The sequence below is a fragment of the Python bivittatus genome, unplaced genomic scaffold (genome assembly GCF_059951505.1).
Source record: "Python bivittatus isolate LINGU-HERP-01145 unplaced genomic scaffold, Pbiv_v1 ctg000340_np1212, whole genome shotgun sequence".
Taxonomy (NCBI): Eukaryota; Metazoa; Chordata; class Lepidosauria; order Squamata; family Pythonidae; genus Python; species Python bivittatus.
In genome coordinates this window covers 25,088,659-25,106,738 of record NW_028277056.1, presented here as the reverse complement: position 1 = coordinate 25,106,738, position 18,080 = coordinate 25,088,659, and the positions used below count along the sequence as shown (strand labels likewise).

Below are 18,080 nucleotides of genomic sequence, written 5' to 3'. Positions count from 1 at the left end.
TAAAGTCAATACAATTCTTTCTTGTAACAATTGATAGTATTACTGGGGCATGATCAGTTATTGCAGTAGAACCTATCTATCACTTCAGCTAGGGGTATAGATATAAAAAAATCAAACTGGGAATTAGTCTGCTGTGGAGGTGAGAAAAAATGATATTCTCATTGTGAAGGATTTCATTGCCATATATCCATCAGATTTCCATGGGAAAACTGATGGAAAAACACAATTTTCAAACAATCTTCAGACCCACCAGAAAAGTACAAGAAGTACAAAAATCAGCAAAAGACAAAAGGGATCCCCTCACCGCCGCAGGAGTATACCACATACCATGCAGTTGCAGGCAAGTATACATCGGGACCACAAAACGCAGCATCCATACCAGGATAAAAGAACACGAAAGACACTGCAGACTACAGCAACCAGAAAAATCTGCAGTAGCTGAACATGCTCTCAAGCACACTGGACACAAAATCCTATTTGAAAACACAGAGATACTGGACAACACCAACAGCCACTATACCAGGCTATACCGGGAAGCCATTGAGCCTGGAAGACCCACACCAGCCATCATATGCCGGCTGTGAAAGCCTTCGACAATACTTTAAATGGTTAACTTTAATTTGCGGATTTTTGTTAACTTTCAGAACTGTTTCTATATCTATAGCACATTGTTTATCAGTATTTTCAAACTAAGTTATTCTCATTTCATGTAAATCAATCCCTAATTTTTTCAGCTCTGTTTTTATATACATGTATATATGTCATCACATTTCTGATTTAACCCTTGAAATTTTTATTCAAGTTATGCACTGGTTTTTATCTGCATTAATCCACTTATTCCAATTTTTGTAGATTATGGGAAAGAGCTTTTAAAATGGCATTCTCTTGGATCCAGACTAGAGTCATCTAAAATTGTCAGCAGTTTTGCTCTCCCTCAAAGAAGAAGAGATATTTATTTTCTCTCTCTTCTCAGCTTGGAACCTGTAATAAATCAAGTGAAAAGCATTGCAAGCTAGCAATTTAAACAGAACAGGATTTCCTATTTGCAGGAAGCTATGAAGTGATTAAAAGATAAGCAGATGAACACTTGATTTGGAACTGATCCAATTTATAAATCTGGTATTGACCAGAAGTCCATGGTTTGTATGCCCTTTTTATTACCCTCTGGGAACAATTCTGTTAGGTACAGTATTCTATCCCCAGTTAGAGGATCATTTTTCATAGTAAGGCCTACTCAGTTACTTACTCAAATAAGGTCATTTCCCTGAAGATGAATCCTATATTTGGGTAGCAGTTTCGATTTAACCCCACCTAATAGGTGGCAAAAGACTAATCAAAGCATTCAGCTAGTGATAAATGAATTAGGCATGGCACATAGTTCTATGATAGAGGGCCCACAAATCTTAGCTAATTTTGAGAGCTAATCAAGTTTTAGTTACTACTAGCTTCCTTTGAAGTCTAATTGTGTACAACATAAAAATATTTTGTATTAACACAGATGTTATAGAAAAGGATATGTGAGGCTTTATGCAAACTAAGGAAAACATGAATTTTATTAATTTATTAAATTTTAATTTACTGCACAGCTTTCTACACTTCCCTTTCATATATGCTCTAATTTACAATTTGCTTCATTTTTGATACAAATCTCAAAATTTGAGAAATGTGGTCATAGGCTAATAAGATCTCTAAATTAAATGGCTGACAAAAAATAAGTAAAAATGAATACATAACTAATTTTTTGAGGAACCTGTGTCATTTTAAAGATTTGGGGATGGGGTAATTTATTCTTCAGTATATACCTAAGTATAACATTACTAACCTTAAAACAAATGTGCTCTTTCAAAACCTAAGGTCTCTCTGAAAATTCATAAGATCCATACTTACTATTTAAGGTTAGCACCTGAACAGAAAACATAATTTACATTTTCTCACATATCCTGACTGATTGTGATTGACTGGTTGATTTACTTTGCCTGCTTGCTTTTTTTTAAGTCATTGGTAGGCTCCTAATGAGTTAAAGTACTTTCTATTTCTTTTTTGTGTGTGTACTTTATACTCTTAAAGCTGGATAATAGGTGATTCCAGAACCTTAATGATGGACTCCAATTTCAACTTGCTCTGGACTCCAACTTTTAAGTCAAAAATCTCCATATTTTCCAAGTCTCACAAACTTTATTTAGAAAGAATTAGTCATGTTTGAAGTCATGAAGATAAGAGGATCACCCAAAGCAGTTCCCACTGATTTTGTAACTCAAATATTTTCTAGGTCAAAACGTAGAACTCATTAATTGAAATTTGGGATGAATTCCAGGCTCCTCTGACATCTTCTATATAGAAAAATATTCATGCTATAACAAATGTAGATATTTGCTTGAACATGCTTTCAAAACCAATAATTTTATGGTGAAACAATTTTAACTATGTGCACATTTCTATATTGTTCAGATTGCTGTTATTTTTTTCTTAAAGCCAAAAAGGATTATAATTTACTAACCTAAAATACTTCAGTATGCACAAACAGTTGTATAAACAGTTTTATTAACCTACTAACCTTGGTTGGACAATGATTGGTCATCCATTGTAATCAGTGAGACTTAAGTCCTGTTGATTTAAAGTCATCTAATTCAAATATGGTTAAGTCTGGAATCATTCCTATAACAAGTGCTACCAAATCCAGATGACCACTAGATGGTAGCAAAGAGAAACAGAAAAACTTTAGTTTATGCTGCATCTAGTGGTTGTCTGAATTCTTGCAATCCAAATTTGTTAGACCTATCCATAACCTTACATAGACAAAAATAGTATTTAGTTTTAAGAGTTTTTCTGTTGGCACTAAGCCATGATAATGTGTCCAGAAACATAAAAATGCAATGGAAATATATATTTAATTGAAATCATTATTTTAAAAATGCTTAAATATGGAAAAATTATTCCATATTTCTTAGCAACAGAAAACCAAGTAGTGTATTGCCTAAGTAATCTATTTCTTATTGCCCTTCAGGGTTTTTAGACAGTGAAAAATTATTGCTCTATTATAGATGACATCCCAAAAGTAGCAGAAATGGCATGCTAACACTTACAATTAAATGACTGTTCAATAACCAGAAACATTTTGGATCTTCTCAGTGGTTTATCTTTATAGTTCATATGTTTTCAAAGCCAAGGAACTGTCTTCATCTCTGAGAAATCAGTTTTCAATATCCTTGAGGCAATTCTAAAAATTAATCCCTGTCATAGAAAAAAGCAGGAGATGGTTGAGGATTAGGTTTAGGTTTTAACTTAGCAAATGCTCAGTGACAGGTTCTGATCCATGTTTACAAATACGTTTTTTTGTTCTACTGGAAAATCGTATAAGACAGGTGGTGATGGAGCGAATCAAGTCTGCTAAGGCATTCAGTTTCCCTACCAAGGTTTCATTCCATTTACTTACATTAGATGGTCTGTTTAAAAAGTGTTATAATATTAATTCTGAGGAGGACAATTCAGAGGAAAACATCAGTACTGTATATATATTTTTGCACATTCTAAGGAAGTATACATTTAAAATCTTCCTTTTTAATGCAGCTGTTCTCATTATTTCTGTGTTAGGGGTGAACCCTATTTTAAACTTTGTGTGTTGTCTATATGTTGTCTGTGCTACATATTTCATCTTTTAATTACAATAGTAGGTAATATTCTTCAGTGATTTCACACAAACTTCTATTCCTTATAAAGTGAACAAAACCAGAACAATTTATGTTGCACACTTTGCAATGCAGCCTATTTCATGCAAAATCCTAAATGTTTGTGCAATGAATACTTATTATTTGCAGTTGTTTCTGTAAATCTGACTGCATGCATCTCTAAAATCACTTTTTGTCCCCCTCTAGCAAGAAAGATTTGGACAAACTCCTCGGAAGTAAAAGCCAGGCAGGAGCCAGGTAGCAACTGACAGCTGGTTTCAGGATAAACAAGATTGATGAATATGGAGCTAAAGGAATTCCCATATTAAAGTTACAGTCATAGCCAAATTAGGAAAGAAATCCAATTTAAGAAAGAATTGAGTTTTTGTTAAGCCAAAGAAGGCTTGAAAATAGAGTAATCAAGAAAAAAATCAGGAGAAAAGTGGAAGTTTGGAAGAACAAAGAAAGGCAAGATTTTTACAGGCCAGTAAAGGGTTAAGTTGCTTAGATCATCAGGTAAGTCACCTGCTCATTATTCATTGGTAGCCAAACCAGTGTAAGCAACTGACTTATAGGTGGTCCTCCTTTAGCTACCACAGTTGGGACTGGCAAGTCAGTCATTAAGCAAAGCTGCTGCTAAGTGAAACTGCAACTGTGCTTATGATCTTACTTCCGCTTTCCTTTGCTTTACAGACCTGCAAAGGTTGTAAATGCAAGGATTGGTTGCAAAGTTATTTTTTCATTACCGTTGCAACTGCAAATGGTTGCTAAACGAGGGAGTTGCCAAACAGAGACTACCTGTATAGTAAATCAGACTATTACTGGATTCACAAATTAAGTTAAGCCATAATTTGATTTAAATATCTTGGGCAAACATAATCACTGTGGTTTGCAAAGCATTGTTAAACATGACTTAGCATGATGACCAAACCAGATCTATGTACTATCTATTGTGGCTGGCAACAGAACTCAAGGTCTCTAGAGCCCTTTTCCACTTCTACTGTCCATTCAACTGGGAATGCCAGAACTTTTGATGTGCTACCATCAAAAACATCTCTCAATGAATAATAACCCATTCAGGCCATTTTTCTGGCAATTTCTGACTAGGGAAGGCCATTCATATAAGGTGATGATGGAAGTTCCCCATGCTGGTCCAACATAGTCAGCTTAGACCAGACCTTGTGATATTTTCTTCATTTTCTGGCTTTAAAACAAGGCAGCTAACAAAAGTAAAATAAAAGAAACAGTTACAATATAACTAAAATATGCACACCAAGATAAAAACAATCCTAAAGGGCTGGTGAAGGAAGGAGTTCCAACTGCTTTTCTACTGGTAAGAGAGAAGGAGCCAAATACAATTCCCGAGGAAACAAATTCCATGGCTAGATAAGTTGATAAATGTTCTCAGTGACAAAGAACTCACTGAAGCCTTTTCTGCAGGCTATCAAACTAATCTAAGCTGAAGTTCACACTAGGGTTCACTGGTATATATAGCAGGAAAAGCCAAAGACCCCAACCTCTCAAAAGTGGTTGAGTGTAAAGGAACCCATAAATGGTATAATTAAGAGCAGGGTACAAAGTTTTCCATCTGTCAGGACTCAAGAAAATGTATGTAATCAAAGATGGTAGTACCAAAATGCAGTGACCATTTTACTTCTTTCTTCTTTATATTGGAAGAGTTACTCCCCTGAGCAATAATAGCTATTTATTAATTGATTTTTTAAATATTGTACCTCCAACAGTGTCAACATAGAGAAGCAATACAGAGAGAGAGAGAGATTTTCTCTATCAGCTGCTTTATACTATTTTACATAGTCATCAAAATGTTGGGAGTAATGGCAAGGGATAAGCCAGTGTCAGCCCTAAAAGGTAGATCAGACCAAGAAACAGATGCCATGTAGGCCTAATCCTACTTTTATTAGAATGACTACTTATCTTCTTGAAAATTAGGGTAGTGCCTGTCTGAGACTTTCTTAAATTTCTCTCTTTCTATGAGCTTAAGCCATGTTCATCTCTTTGCTGTGCTGGTAACAGATCTTTCCTTCTCTCCACTAAGGCCATCCTCTATACTTTCTACAGCCAGTATGGTGAAAGATTAGGGGTCTCCACTCTCCTCTGCCAGAAATCCTCTGGGTTTTACATATTCTGCCCACCACCTCCCTGCCTTGCTTTATAGTATTTTTACTGCTACCACCTACCTCTTTCAGGGATATCTGCCCCTTAACCTCACCTTGAGAGATGGATAGAAATCCCACAGACTATCCTGGCAAATCAAAGAAATTCATAGAATTTGTAGTGCCACCTCCTGTAACTATAGCAGGAGCTTGAGATGTGTAGCCCATTAAGTCATTTTCCAAGCTTCGCCTAATTAGAGGGTCTAGGAGGTGAGTTAAATTTCTACCTTCTACCAGCAAGGATTACTTCTTGGTTCAGCTGACGTTCTTGATACACAATAATTTTTTTTTGTTATTCCTAAATCTCACAAACTTGAAGTTCAAAAATGTTTAGATGGGAGTGATACATTCAAGGTGGAAACATATAATCTTATATTAAGGACTTAAAATTGAGCTAAAGAAACACTCTTTTACTTCCATGTGGTTTTTGGATCAGACTGGACCAGACCACCCAGAATCAGGATTCTTTGGAGAGGGATGCTTGATGCTTTTGTGAAATTCCCAGACTTCTCTTCCCTTAAATCTAAAATATTTTATATTCTTCTTATATAATGCAGATGGAAGGATGGTTCTAAACCACACATAAAACTGAGATGACAATGTAAAATAAGAAATTGGTTGAAACTTTTCTAAATATTATTGTAGGTTTTCACCTTTATCCGTTTCTATTATAAATTGTGAAGGACAAAGAATGTTCTACAAATGGTAATTGATTAAAAATAAATTACTTTTTGCAGTGCTGCAATCAAGACTGTCATTATCTGTTCACTCTGTAGAATGGAGTCTTGCAGGGGGAATGTCACTGATGATCTCATAGCTGAATTTGCTGCCAAGAAAAATAAGAAAAAGAACATTTAACTTTTTAAATAGCTTGAATAAAGCAAAATTAGGGCAATATATTTACTAGGACCTACTAAAAAGTGACAGAATAATATGCAAACTCTCTAGTTTTAGAGTTATTCAGTATTCCTCCTTAGGCAATACATTAAAAAGAGAGATAGGAAAAGACAACCAAATTTAGGCTCAGTGTCCAAAAAAAATGTCCACATCAGGCATGTGAGTATAAACTTTGTTTATATCAATTTAGCAAACAGGAAAAGGATGGCTATTTGCAGATATCCTACACTTTGCATGTGAACCAGTATGTTTTTGTCTTTTAATTTTAACATACTCAATTTAAAAATACTCTTCTGTACATTGTGATATCAATATAGATATTTCAAAGAAGATCGTAAACATTTCCATTTTGGTCCAATGGAGAAAAAATTACATTGGCACAAAATGTATAAGAAGAAAGTGTCAGGAAAGGACCTCAAACAATCATACATTTTAAAAAAGGTTCTGGAGAAGAGGACCATAGAGGGCATTCTGACCATTTTAAAATATCCCAACAGTCAGACCTTAGGTCCTTCTTCAGATCCAACTTTCAGTTGTTGTTTCCTTGTCATATTGCATGGAGCAGGCTGCTTCATTCTGCTGTATGCCACTGAATGCATAATTAAAAACTAATTAGGAACATTCCTTGTAGCATATCAAGTGTGTTATACGTATCCAGCCTAGGCAATTATTTATTTTAATGCCTAGAAAATTGCAAAAGGAAACTGCTTTCTGAAGTTCTTGAACTATATGCTTCAGCTTTTGTGTAACTTTTGTGACCCAATAATTTTTTGTTTAACATAAAATTCCGTGATGCTTTCTTGATGTTTTTTCCCCTCAGAGGTGTCTCCTCCAAACAGCATGTTGTCTTGTTGGCTGGTTGAGCCTTCTCCTGCATAAATCTTGATTTCTGGAATGTAATTCTCTTCAAGTTAAGATTGGTTCCCAGTCTCTGTTTTTAGGAAAGACTTTAAAGCATACCTTTTAACTGAGTCTTTGAAATGGCTTTCGGAGGCTTAACCGATAATGTTTGTGTGTGTATGTTATTTTAATTTGTTATATTCTGTCTTTGTGGGTTCTGCAAAAGGAAATATACAAGTCTCCTTTTATTTATCAAATTGATACCCTGCCACTATCTAAACAGACTCACAGCAGCTGTCTGAGCTTCTAGGTAGGCCAGGGACAGCACATATTCCCAGAAGGCTTTTTATTGTTGTAGTGTAGAATAACAGAATCTTGAAATCTTGTCAGAATTTCTCTCCACTTCATCTTATACCAATCAAAAAATCAAGGTGGGGTTATTTTGAGTTTCTTTCTCACAATTGAACAGGTCTGTTATTTGTGTATCCAACTGTTGTTGATGCTGTAAGAATGCCTTGGCAACTTGTTCTGCAGACAACAGGGAACCTCAAAGTTGAGTCATCATGTTCTAGGTCTGATTAGGGTTACCAGAGGTCTGGCAGGAGAAGGATATGTCCTCCTTCTTGTCCTCATGTCCTCTGTTCAACAGAGATAGCCTTAAAATCAAATTTTGTCCAGCTTTTTGCGTATCTACAAGATATCTCTTCCTGAGCAGCTTTTCTTTGCAGCTCAGCACTTCCCTAATACGTGCTAACCACAAGTTAACAAGCTCTGCTCTGTGACCTTGATTAGTGCTCTCTGGCCTTCTTGTGCTGCTGCCTGAAATTGACAAGATCTTAATCAGTTACACACTGAAGGCTTTTGCCTCCTAATAGTCTCTACTGTTCCTACAGTTGAAAAACCAGTCTCTTTGATGCTGGAAAAAATAATTTAATATACATATAGGCATAAGTACTTTTTTTTTTTTTGCAGTTTTTCACTGTAATTGTTGTCACAGATGCCAAGAACGTTAAACAGTTAGTGTGTCTTCCTTTCCAATTGTCCATGTTCTCCTTTGCCTGTTCAGCTATCTGGTAACCTAGGTCTAATACCTCTCTGATGAGAGAGTAGTGAGGCTTTTGAGATTGATGTCAGACCTTTGAGGTAGACAAGGTCATGAAACAGGCACAGCAGGAATTCCAAGATTAACAATATCTTGAAAACATATTAGAGTTTCTCTCTGTTCCATCTTATATCAAACAAAATAAATAAAGGGTTATTTGAGTTTCTTTCTCACACCTTCCTCTTTCTCAGGGTTATTTGCTTCTGAAAATCCCCCCTTAATGGTTTGCTCACTCCTTCCCCATTCCCAAGGCCAGGTCTACATTCCTTCACAGTGGCTTACAACAAAAAGCCAAACACAAAATACGGGCAGTCCTTGCTTAACGATCGTTCATTAAGAATGATTTAAAGTTACAACAGCCTCAGAAAAAGTGCTTTATGACCTGTAGTCACCCTTACGACCATTGCAAACTGTTGCACCCCCATGCAGTCATGTGATCGCGATTTGCAACCTTTTTTATGATGGTTGTTAAGCGAATCACATCATTAAACTAATTCTGGCAAAAAACTTCAATTGGGGAAGCTGGATTCATTTAATGACCACATAATTTGCTTAACAACCATAGTGATTCACGTAATGACCACTGTAAAATTGGATCTAGTCACATGGTGACTCCTTTAACCTCTGCCCCACTTAACCAATTTTCCGGTCCCTATTGTGGTTGTTAAACTAGGACTATCTGTATATAAGAATACAAAAGCAAGATACCTAAAGAATCCACTCACAAAAATTTGGCAGTGTCACACTCCAAATGCCTTCCAGAAGAGTTATCCAAAAATAAAGGAGATATTTGTGATCAGCTGACAAAGAGATACTACTTAGGAGCAATTTCATCAAGGGCCTTAAATGCCACTTCTTGCCAGTGGTGAACCAGGCCTTTAACCCACTAGATTGCTGGGGAAATCTTCAAGCATCTGCTGGAAACTTGTTGGATTCATAAAATGCCTAGGGCAGACCACATGAATGAGTTTGGTTCTGTGGAGGGAATGGGTGGTAATCAATTGCATTTGGACCAGGAAGTGATCTGATCCTGATAAAGGGAAAATGATAATACCCTCCACAGTTAACAATTCAGGTCACTTTAATTATTTGATTTATTTACACATTTTATTTATTTAAATGATATATATGGTCACCCATCTCACAACAGTGTCTCTGGATGGCATACATGTTTTAAAATGATACTTAACCATCTAAACCTTGATGTTCAAAATGGAAACAATAAACCCAACTCAGTATTACCAGCAGAGCTCACCTAGCCACCTGGCCCAACTGCCAATCACCTAGGGGAAGGCATTAAGAATGAGTCACTGTCACAGCCCTTAGGTGGTGTAGAAGTCAAGGGCTCAAAATGGAACCTGAGTCACTTGAAGCAGAGACCTTTATAAGAACCAGACAAGAAGATTCTCCGCATACCTGCCAACAAGTAAACTTTATATTTTGTCATTTCTGCCCTTCAAGTGACTCACCTGGATCCATTATCTCAATTACATAATTTTTTCCTTCAATCTTCTATTTGACAAATATTTTGATTATTTTCATATCCATTATGACTTCTATCAACTTTCATGCAAACTTGGATTTCTTCATGTCTTAGTCAAAGATCCATTTTCAGGTGTGGCTTTCAGCCCTACACACATTTATAAACACATCTTGAGTTGCTCCCAAGTGGGAGGGCAATTTTATTTCCTCATTGATTTTCCATCATCTGTTATGAAAACCTGAAGCAGTCTAGTCCTGCCATGATACATTTTGTATGCTTTGTAGGGAAAATAAACATATTGCAGTATTTTTCTTAAAATACTGTATGACAGACATGACAAGGGCCTGCATGACTTATTTACCCCTTTTTGATATATGGAAATATATTTCAGATACATCCTTTGAGATATACTTGGCTGTACTTCACACATGACTGCGAAACCGAATGATGAAATAGAGGACTGGAAGACATGGTTATTCAGATAGATTTATATGCATGTGTGCATTTATCTGTAGCAGAGCTGTTTCAAATGCTTTCATTTTGAAGTGGTTCCTTCTAGGACCTTTTAAAGAAAGTTTGAATTTTGGCAATTGCCCCAACAATGTCATCTGGCTTGCACAACAGGAGCTGGGAAAGATCTAGTCATGGGCTTTGATTCTGTTTCCCCCCTCTTTTATAAAGGACAACAAGGGAATGCTTTTGGTACCTTTTTTCTATAAATCATATTAAGGCAGAAATACGGATGCTGCTCATCGTACTAACTGAATGTGATTTGTTTGACTTTTAGAATGTCGTGTAGTGAAATCCACTTCCTATACCAAAATAGCTTCAACATCACGTCGGAGCACCACCAAGAGCCCAGGTCCATCTAGACGCAGCAAATCTCCAGCATCCACCAGCTCAGGTAACACACTGCATATCAACTTAACTGAGTAGCAGGTAACTCTTTGGCTTTCCTAATGATTATTTAAAGGGGGTTAAATATTTGTACCTAGTAAAAGGGCACAAATATAGTTTGTTTTCAAAATGAAGAATAGTAAGTATTACTTGTCTACTGTGGATTGTCAGATAGTCAGAAATATCTTATCTCATCAATGAATTGAACTGTATGTACTGTACAAATCTTGTAACTGAAATAAAATTTAGGGAAGAAAAAGTGCTTTTAAAAAATTTTAAATATCCTTATTCAGCAAACTCTTTGACTGTGGTAATATGATTCTTTGAAGGTAAACTTGAGGTGGGGAGATAGAATAACTCTACCCACTTTTTCCTCATTCTGAAAGGCTGGAAGTATTAATAGAAGAATGTTCTGTGCTCAACATTTTTGAGGGGGGAAATGCTATGGGCTGTTCCTTTGATCAGTTATCCCTTTGAGTATCTTAAAGTGGGTGTTTGGGAAAGAAAAGGAATTTGATGCTGTATTGTGTATTTCTGAATTAATTGGGAGGATCTCAGAGGTGGTACAGGGGAATTTCAAGTTTGATACTGAGACTGTTCAGGATAGCTCATCATAGTTTATATTTAGGGCCTGTTTATCATTAGGCCTGCCTGCCTCTTTCTTTCTTTCTTTCTTTCTTTCTTTCTTTCTTTCTTTCTTTCTTTCTTTCTTTCTTTCTTTCTTTCTTTCTTTCTTTCTTTCTCTCTCTCTCTCTCTCTCCCTCCCTCCCTCCCTCCCTCCCTCTCTCTCTCTCTCTCTCTCTCTCTCTCTCTCTCTCTCTCATTTATATAGCCACCCATCTCACAAAGCCATACGTTTCTGGGCATACTTTGCATCTGATCTTCTGTGTTGGGTAGGGTGATGATGATGTGAATGTGAAGAACTTTCATATCATAAACTGTCATGAGGATTTCAGTGGTTCATGGGATTTAATCCATGATACAGTACCCAAGATGTCTCTTGTGATTTTTATTTTTGTATTAACACAGCATAGCAAAAGAAGTCTCATTTTTATGGCAAGATTTCATTATAGAAACTTAGCTAGGCAAGCATATTCCTTTCTCCCTGCTTTCCCATTTTCATTGCTGAAATAGCAATAAAGCCAAAAAGCAAAATAAAAGCAACAGAGACTTGATTAATACATAGTTGCTTAAGCATTTCTAATAGCAAAGTAAAGCTTTCTACTGCTGGTAAAGCCTGCCTTGTTATATATGGAGTCTAATGTGTTGGCTAAACATGAAGATGGCTACTTGTACATTCTTTTCCTATTTTTAAGTTAAAGTAAGAGGTTATTTACACTGGCTAGCCTTTTCTGTCTCAGGCTGGCATTTTCTCATGCTGGCTAACCAAATGTGATCATTGCCATCTGGGTTCCTCATCTTCTATGTTAAGTAAGCAGCCCCCAAGAGAGATGTTCTACTTTATAGATTGTCCTGAGATTGTATGACCTGAAATTCTTACCCGAGCATGTTAAGAATTTCTGTTGTATATTCCAAACCATGTACCAGGATCCTCAGTGTAAGTTGTGATAACTTTTTTGAACTAGGCCGCTGCCATTGAACCCTGAGAACAACCCAGTTACAAATTATAGAGTATACTATTAGTAAATGACATTAATTTCAGACTCTCTCCTGTTTTCCTTGGTTTTCTCTTAATATTAGATCTGCTGTACCAATATACTAGAATGAATTATAGCTGTAGAACAAGACGAAAGTCCCCTCACATTTTCTCGATAATCAATGCTGGGTCAAATATCAGTAATACCTAGAACTATTTTACCTTAGACTCTGAAGATCTAAGAAGGAAAGTTAACCTAAGAGCCCGTATGATGTTTTCAACTAATTTTCTTGTTTATGGAAAATAATCAGAATATAGCATGTGACAAGCTTTGCAAATGGTGTTGGCAAGACAGCATTAGTTTCTGGGACCATGATCTAAGTTGTCTGGTGATGGATTACTGATATGGGAAAGGTTGTACTTCATAAGAACTGATAGAAATGTGTCTAGCTAAAATATCACAGGCTTTATCAGTAAGGCTTTAAATTTTGTCCTATGGAACAAAAATCCTGAAATAAAGACTTTACACTGTAAAAGTACATGGGAGTGTGGCTGTAATGAGCCCCAATGAACAATTCAATGAAAAATCAGAAAAAAAAGTTTCAGGGTAAAAAAGGCTCAGAATATTCATGGCCTTCATATTATTGCCTGCCCAATCAAGCAGAAGATGTAGATGACCCTTTCAAAAAATTAATTGCAGATCTTTCAAAAAACCATGACATATTAGTAATGGAATACTGTAATTACCCTGTTATCTTTTGGGAGAGAAACTGCCAAACACTGTCCTTCTAGAAAATTCCTGATTTATTTTGCAACTAGTTTTCTCCTTTAAAGAGTTCAGGAAATCACCAGTTGATTGGATATCACTGACTTGGTACCAGTAGGGGAAGAGTGAGCTGAGGAGGTAGGCACAGCAGGAACATTGGAGGATTTTTGGAATTCTTGATTTTAAAGAAAATAAAAGCTATGTGTACTCAATCTCTTCAAACAAGCATATTTTAATCAACTTAGAGCAATGATATGGAGGATTTTATAGCAGGAGGTGCTAATGGGAAAAGGAAATCAAGATGAGTAGGGGTTCCTAAAAACATAAAATCTTAAAGTATAATTCCATCCAGGAAAACAAAAAGGAAGAATTAAATTTTTATTAAAAACCTGGGGGGGGGGGAAAAAAAGAACACATATAGGAAATGAAAGAGGAACAGATCTTGACTGAAGAATACATACAAGTGGTCCAAAATTGTAGAAATGATGTCAAGAAAGTAAAACCTCAGAAGGAGCTGAGGTTGGCAGTAAGAAGAACAGCAACATAAAGATTTTTTGAAGCCTGTTCAAAAGAAAAAGAAAAAGAAAAAGATATACTAGCTGCTCGATGAGGATGGCAAAATTGTAATAGGTAACAAAGAAAGGGGTGTTATCCTGGAGAAAAAGTGAAATGTCATACAACTTAAGGAAGAAAAAGAGTGTCTCTGATAAGAGAGGAAGAGAAGACCAAGAACTGTAGAGCACTCTGACACTGATATCTGACAAGATTTTAGAGTTGATGATAAAGTTATTGTTTTGCAAGCATCTTAAAATAATGCAGAGATCATCAGAAGCATGGATTTGTCAAGAGCAAGCATTTTCTGATGAAAATTAAATAATTGTTTGATTGGGTCAGCTTCTGTAGTGGATTGTGGGAATGCTGAATGCATAATATATGCTTCAGGAAGCATTTGACAAAGTGCCCCGTCACATTCTGATTAGCAAGCTAGCTAAGTAGGGGGTGATGGCATGACAAGTGGGTGCATAGCTGAGTTAAAAATTGTACTCTGAGAGTGCTCATCACTTGAAGTGAGATATCAAGGGTATGAACTATATGATTTAGTCCTGGACCCTGTACTCTTCAATATTTTTATAAATGACTTGAACGAAGAATGGAAGAATGCTTATTGCAATCATACAAAATTGGGATTGCTAATATCTTAGAAAGCAGAAATAAAATTCAAAATGATCTGAAAAAGGGTTAGAAAAATGGGCTGAAAATAATGGAATCAGACAAATACAATGTTATGCTCTTAAAAGAAATTTAATGAGCAGATATATAAGAAGAATAAGAGCCAGTTTGGTGTAGTGGTTAAGGCACAAGACTTGAAACCAGGAGACTGTGAGTTCTAGTCCTGCCTTAGACACAAAGCCAGCTGGATGACTTTGGGTCAGTCATTCTCTCTGAGCAATGGCAAACCACCTCCAAAACCTGGCCAAGAAAACTGCATGGAATAGTCCAAATAGTCTCCAGGAGTCTACACTGACTTGAACACATATATATAAAAAGAATCACCTGGCAACAGTATTTACGAAAAAGAATTTGGAATAGTAGCTAACTATGAATTGAGTCAGCAGTATAATGTGGCTGCAGAAAGGGCAAATGCAATTTTAAATTACATCAATGAATGTATAATTTCCAGACCATAGAAAGAAATTGCTCAATTTTATTCTATGTTGGTCAAACATATAACAAGTACTGTGCTCTGAGCACCACAGTTCAGAAGGATTCAGAGATTCAAAGAAAAGTAACAATTATGATCAAGGGGTAACTATAAGAAGATGGGGGGGGGGCGTGGCAGAAAGGAATGATTGTACTGTTCACCTACCTGAAAAGACATCCCTCAAAATGTCAGTACCTGTTCTGTATCATCTAGAAGGCAGGACACTGAACAAAATAAGCTTTATTCCAGCTGAAGAGCAGTTTGATAGTGAAACCGTCCAGAGAGGTGATTGGCTTTCATGTACTGAATGAGTTCACACAGAAGTTGGAGAGGCATATGTTGTGAATACTTTAATCTGGACTTTTACATGGAGTGTGGTGAGGGTGGAGATGGAGATTCCAGCTCTATTTCTAAATGCGTATGATCCGGTAGCCCTTTCCAACTCTTTAATGCTGCAATTCCAAGATTCAGACAAGACTATTAAGCCACAAACCAGTATAAGTTCTGCAGAGTAATAAATTAATTCTTAGAAATGAGTCCATTAACATAACCTGAATTATCCTTTTTTATAATTCTTTCTCCAACTGGTTTTATCATTATTATCATACCAATGCCTTATGCAAGAGAAAATAATTGTCCAAGAAGCTTTTAAAAATAGAATGAAAGACAAAACTTCCAGTTCTACTACATTGTCTGGATAGTCAATTAAGCTCTTGTCTGTCAGTGCAGGAAAAGTTGCTTTCACAGAATATAGAAAGACATAGCAAGCAGATACCCAGCATTCCCCTCCCCCCTCCAGTTTTCTTTTAACCTTATCAGTAATTTCTCTATTGTAGTTTTATCAGTGTCTTTGCCAGGGTTACACTTAATACCAGTATTAGCAACATGGTGTCTTCTGTGTCCTACTGGGTTATATTATTTGTCGGGGGGGAGGGTTCTTTACCATTCGGCCATTATTGGCTTCACAAATAGAATGCAAACAAGGTATATTCTTTTTTAAAATATTATACATCTCAGAATTGCAAGAGTGAGGCATTGTCCATTTGCTTGTCTTCCTAATGTAACAATGCATGAAATATTTAATTTCTAAAACCGTTCATTGTGGGTTCTGAGAAATGTTAAGATGGATGGAGTAGGCAATGAAAAATGGGAAGTGAATCAGACTTTTGTTTCAATCAGTTTATTGTTGTTTACACTTGTAGAACTTTCCTTTTCCTGCTACAGCTTGAAATTTTCAACTTTTTGAACTAGAGATGTCAGAAAGAGGGTTTAGCATTTAAAATGTATTTTCTACCACCAAACTATTGCTTTTGCTTGGAAGTGAGAGAAGGGTTTAGGGAAACAGCAATCAACTAGAAGCCTTTAAACTAAATGCAAATTTGTGCTATAATCTTAATTCTAAGCAAAAATGATTTAGAAGCCAAGCATTTAATCATGTTAGCAGTAATGTGTTGTTGGCAACCTTGGCGTCAGTCTTGGTCCACTAGAATACCCTGTTATCTCTTATAAATTATCCATGTCCAAGCATGCCCCACCGTTAATATTGTTGATGAATGAGTAGTGATTCAGAAGTAAATGTCTTTGGCATTAATTCACCAAAAATTCTATTTAAGTAATTCACATGATTTAAATAACAGATTTCCTGAATTTCATGGTAAGCCTTTCTGCATAATGATAGTTGAACTCAAGGGCTAACTCTATGTTTAGGGTCATTTGGACCTCCAGAAGTTCCTGAACTCCTGGCTGGAGTTGCTAGGAGTGGTTTTTAGCAACATCTGGAAGGCTACAGGTTCCCCACCTTTGTGCTAATGCTGCAACTTTCCTATTCTAATCCAATGTGCAAAGAACAAGCTTCCAAAGATAAATTTAACATAACAGTATTGTAACAGTTAATTATCATTCCACAAAATGCTTTTTGTGCCTGAGCTGAATAAGGAACACATCACATAGGTAACTGGGCAAAATATTTATCACTGTGCATAGTTGGCAGATGGAAAAGAAAATATCCTTCCCACCTGACAATGCTTTAAAATCTAGTTTTCTCTACTGGGCGTAGCAGTTCGGAGGCTCCCAGTCAGCTAAGCTTTTATAAGAATTATTATTATTATTATTGTGACTTTCAGATGAGTAATTTGGTATATTGTTCCCAAAGGCACTTCATTATGATTCAGTGTGCAGCAGCATATAAGATTGCTAAGGCTTTGGGGGCTTGGCAGATCAGAGTGAGGGCTGCAGTTGCTCAGCATCCTGAAGTCGTGGCGTTGTGTATTGACACCTTTGATGTAGCCCCTAAGACAGCACCTACACCTCCTACTGCTGCTCGGAAGACGTCAGCCTTACGCAGAAAAGGCTTTGGCTTATGAATCCGGCATCTTATTCAGCACTCTCTGTGAGCTGCTTTGGCAACCCTTAACTCATTCTAACGCTTCCTGTTTCTGCCAGTGCCTGAGTATAGTACAAAGGCAAATATTTTCCTGCTTGGCTCTATCAGGTTAAAAATAAGTCTGTTTCCATGTTAGAACTCATAGAAGGTAAGTTAAATGCCTTATTACTATCATGGCATGAAAATATTAATGCAAAATAGAGAGTTTGGATGTCTGCTAGCTACTGCTTTTTTGTGGCTGATGAATATAGATTGTGACCTAGCAATGGCATGTCTGAGAAGACATTTTATTATATAGCATCTCTCTCTCTCTCTCTTTCTCTTTCTCTCTCTCTCCTGTTTTTCAGTGCAATGTTAGCATTATTTGCCTAGGTCTTCTATTCTACAGCTTTCACAGCTGTCAAGTTTTCGTTTCAAATGCTACGGCAAATGTTATGTAAATAGAAAGGAATTGTAATGAATATAGCAACAGTTTAGAAGCCTTTCATATTTAAGAAAGCCACTGTGAAAGAATGGGTAGTGATCTTGGAAATGAAAGAGTCCCAGATGAGTTAATGCCTAGGTCAAAGGTGTC

The 18,080-nt window shown here is 36.4% G+C and overlaps 1 protein-coding gene across 1 annotated transcript in view; it reads left to right on the top strand.

Annotated features, from left to right (window-relative positions):
• Nucleotides 1-18,080, top strand: part of DCLK1 (doublecortin like kinase 1) — a 190,735-nt gene that overhangs the window by 106,880 nt on the left and 65,775 nt on the right. Inside the window, exon 5 of the mRNA XM_088140733.1 lies at nt 10,949-11,065. Within this exon, the coding sequence (XP_087996859.1) occupies nt 10,949-11,065 (117 nt within the window). The remainder of the gene's footprint in view (nt 1-10,948; nt 11,066-18,080) is intronic.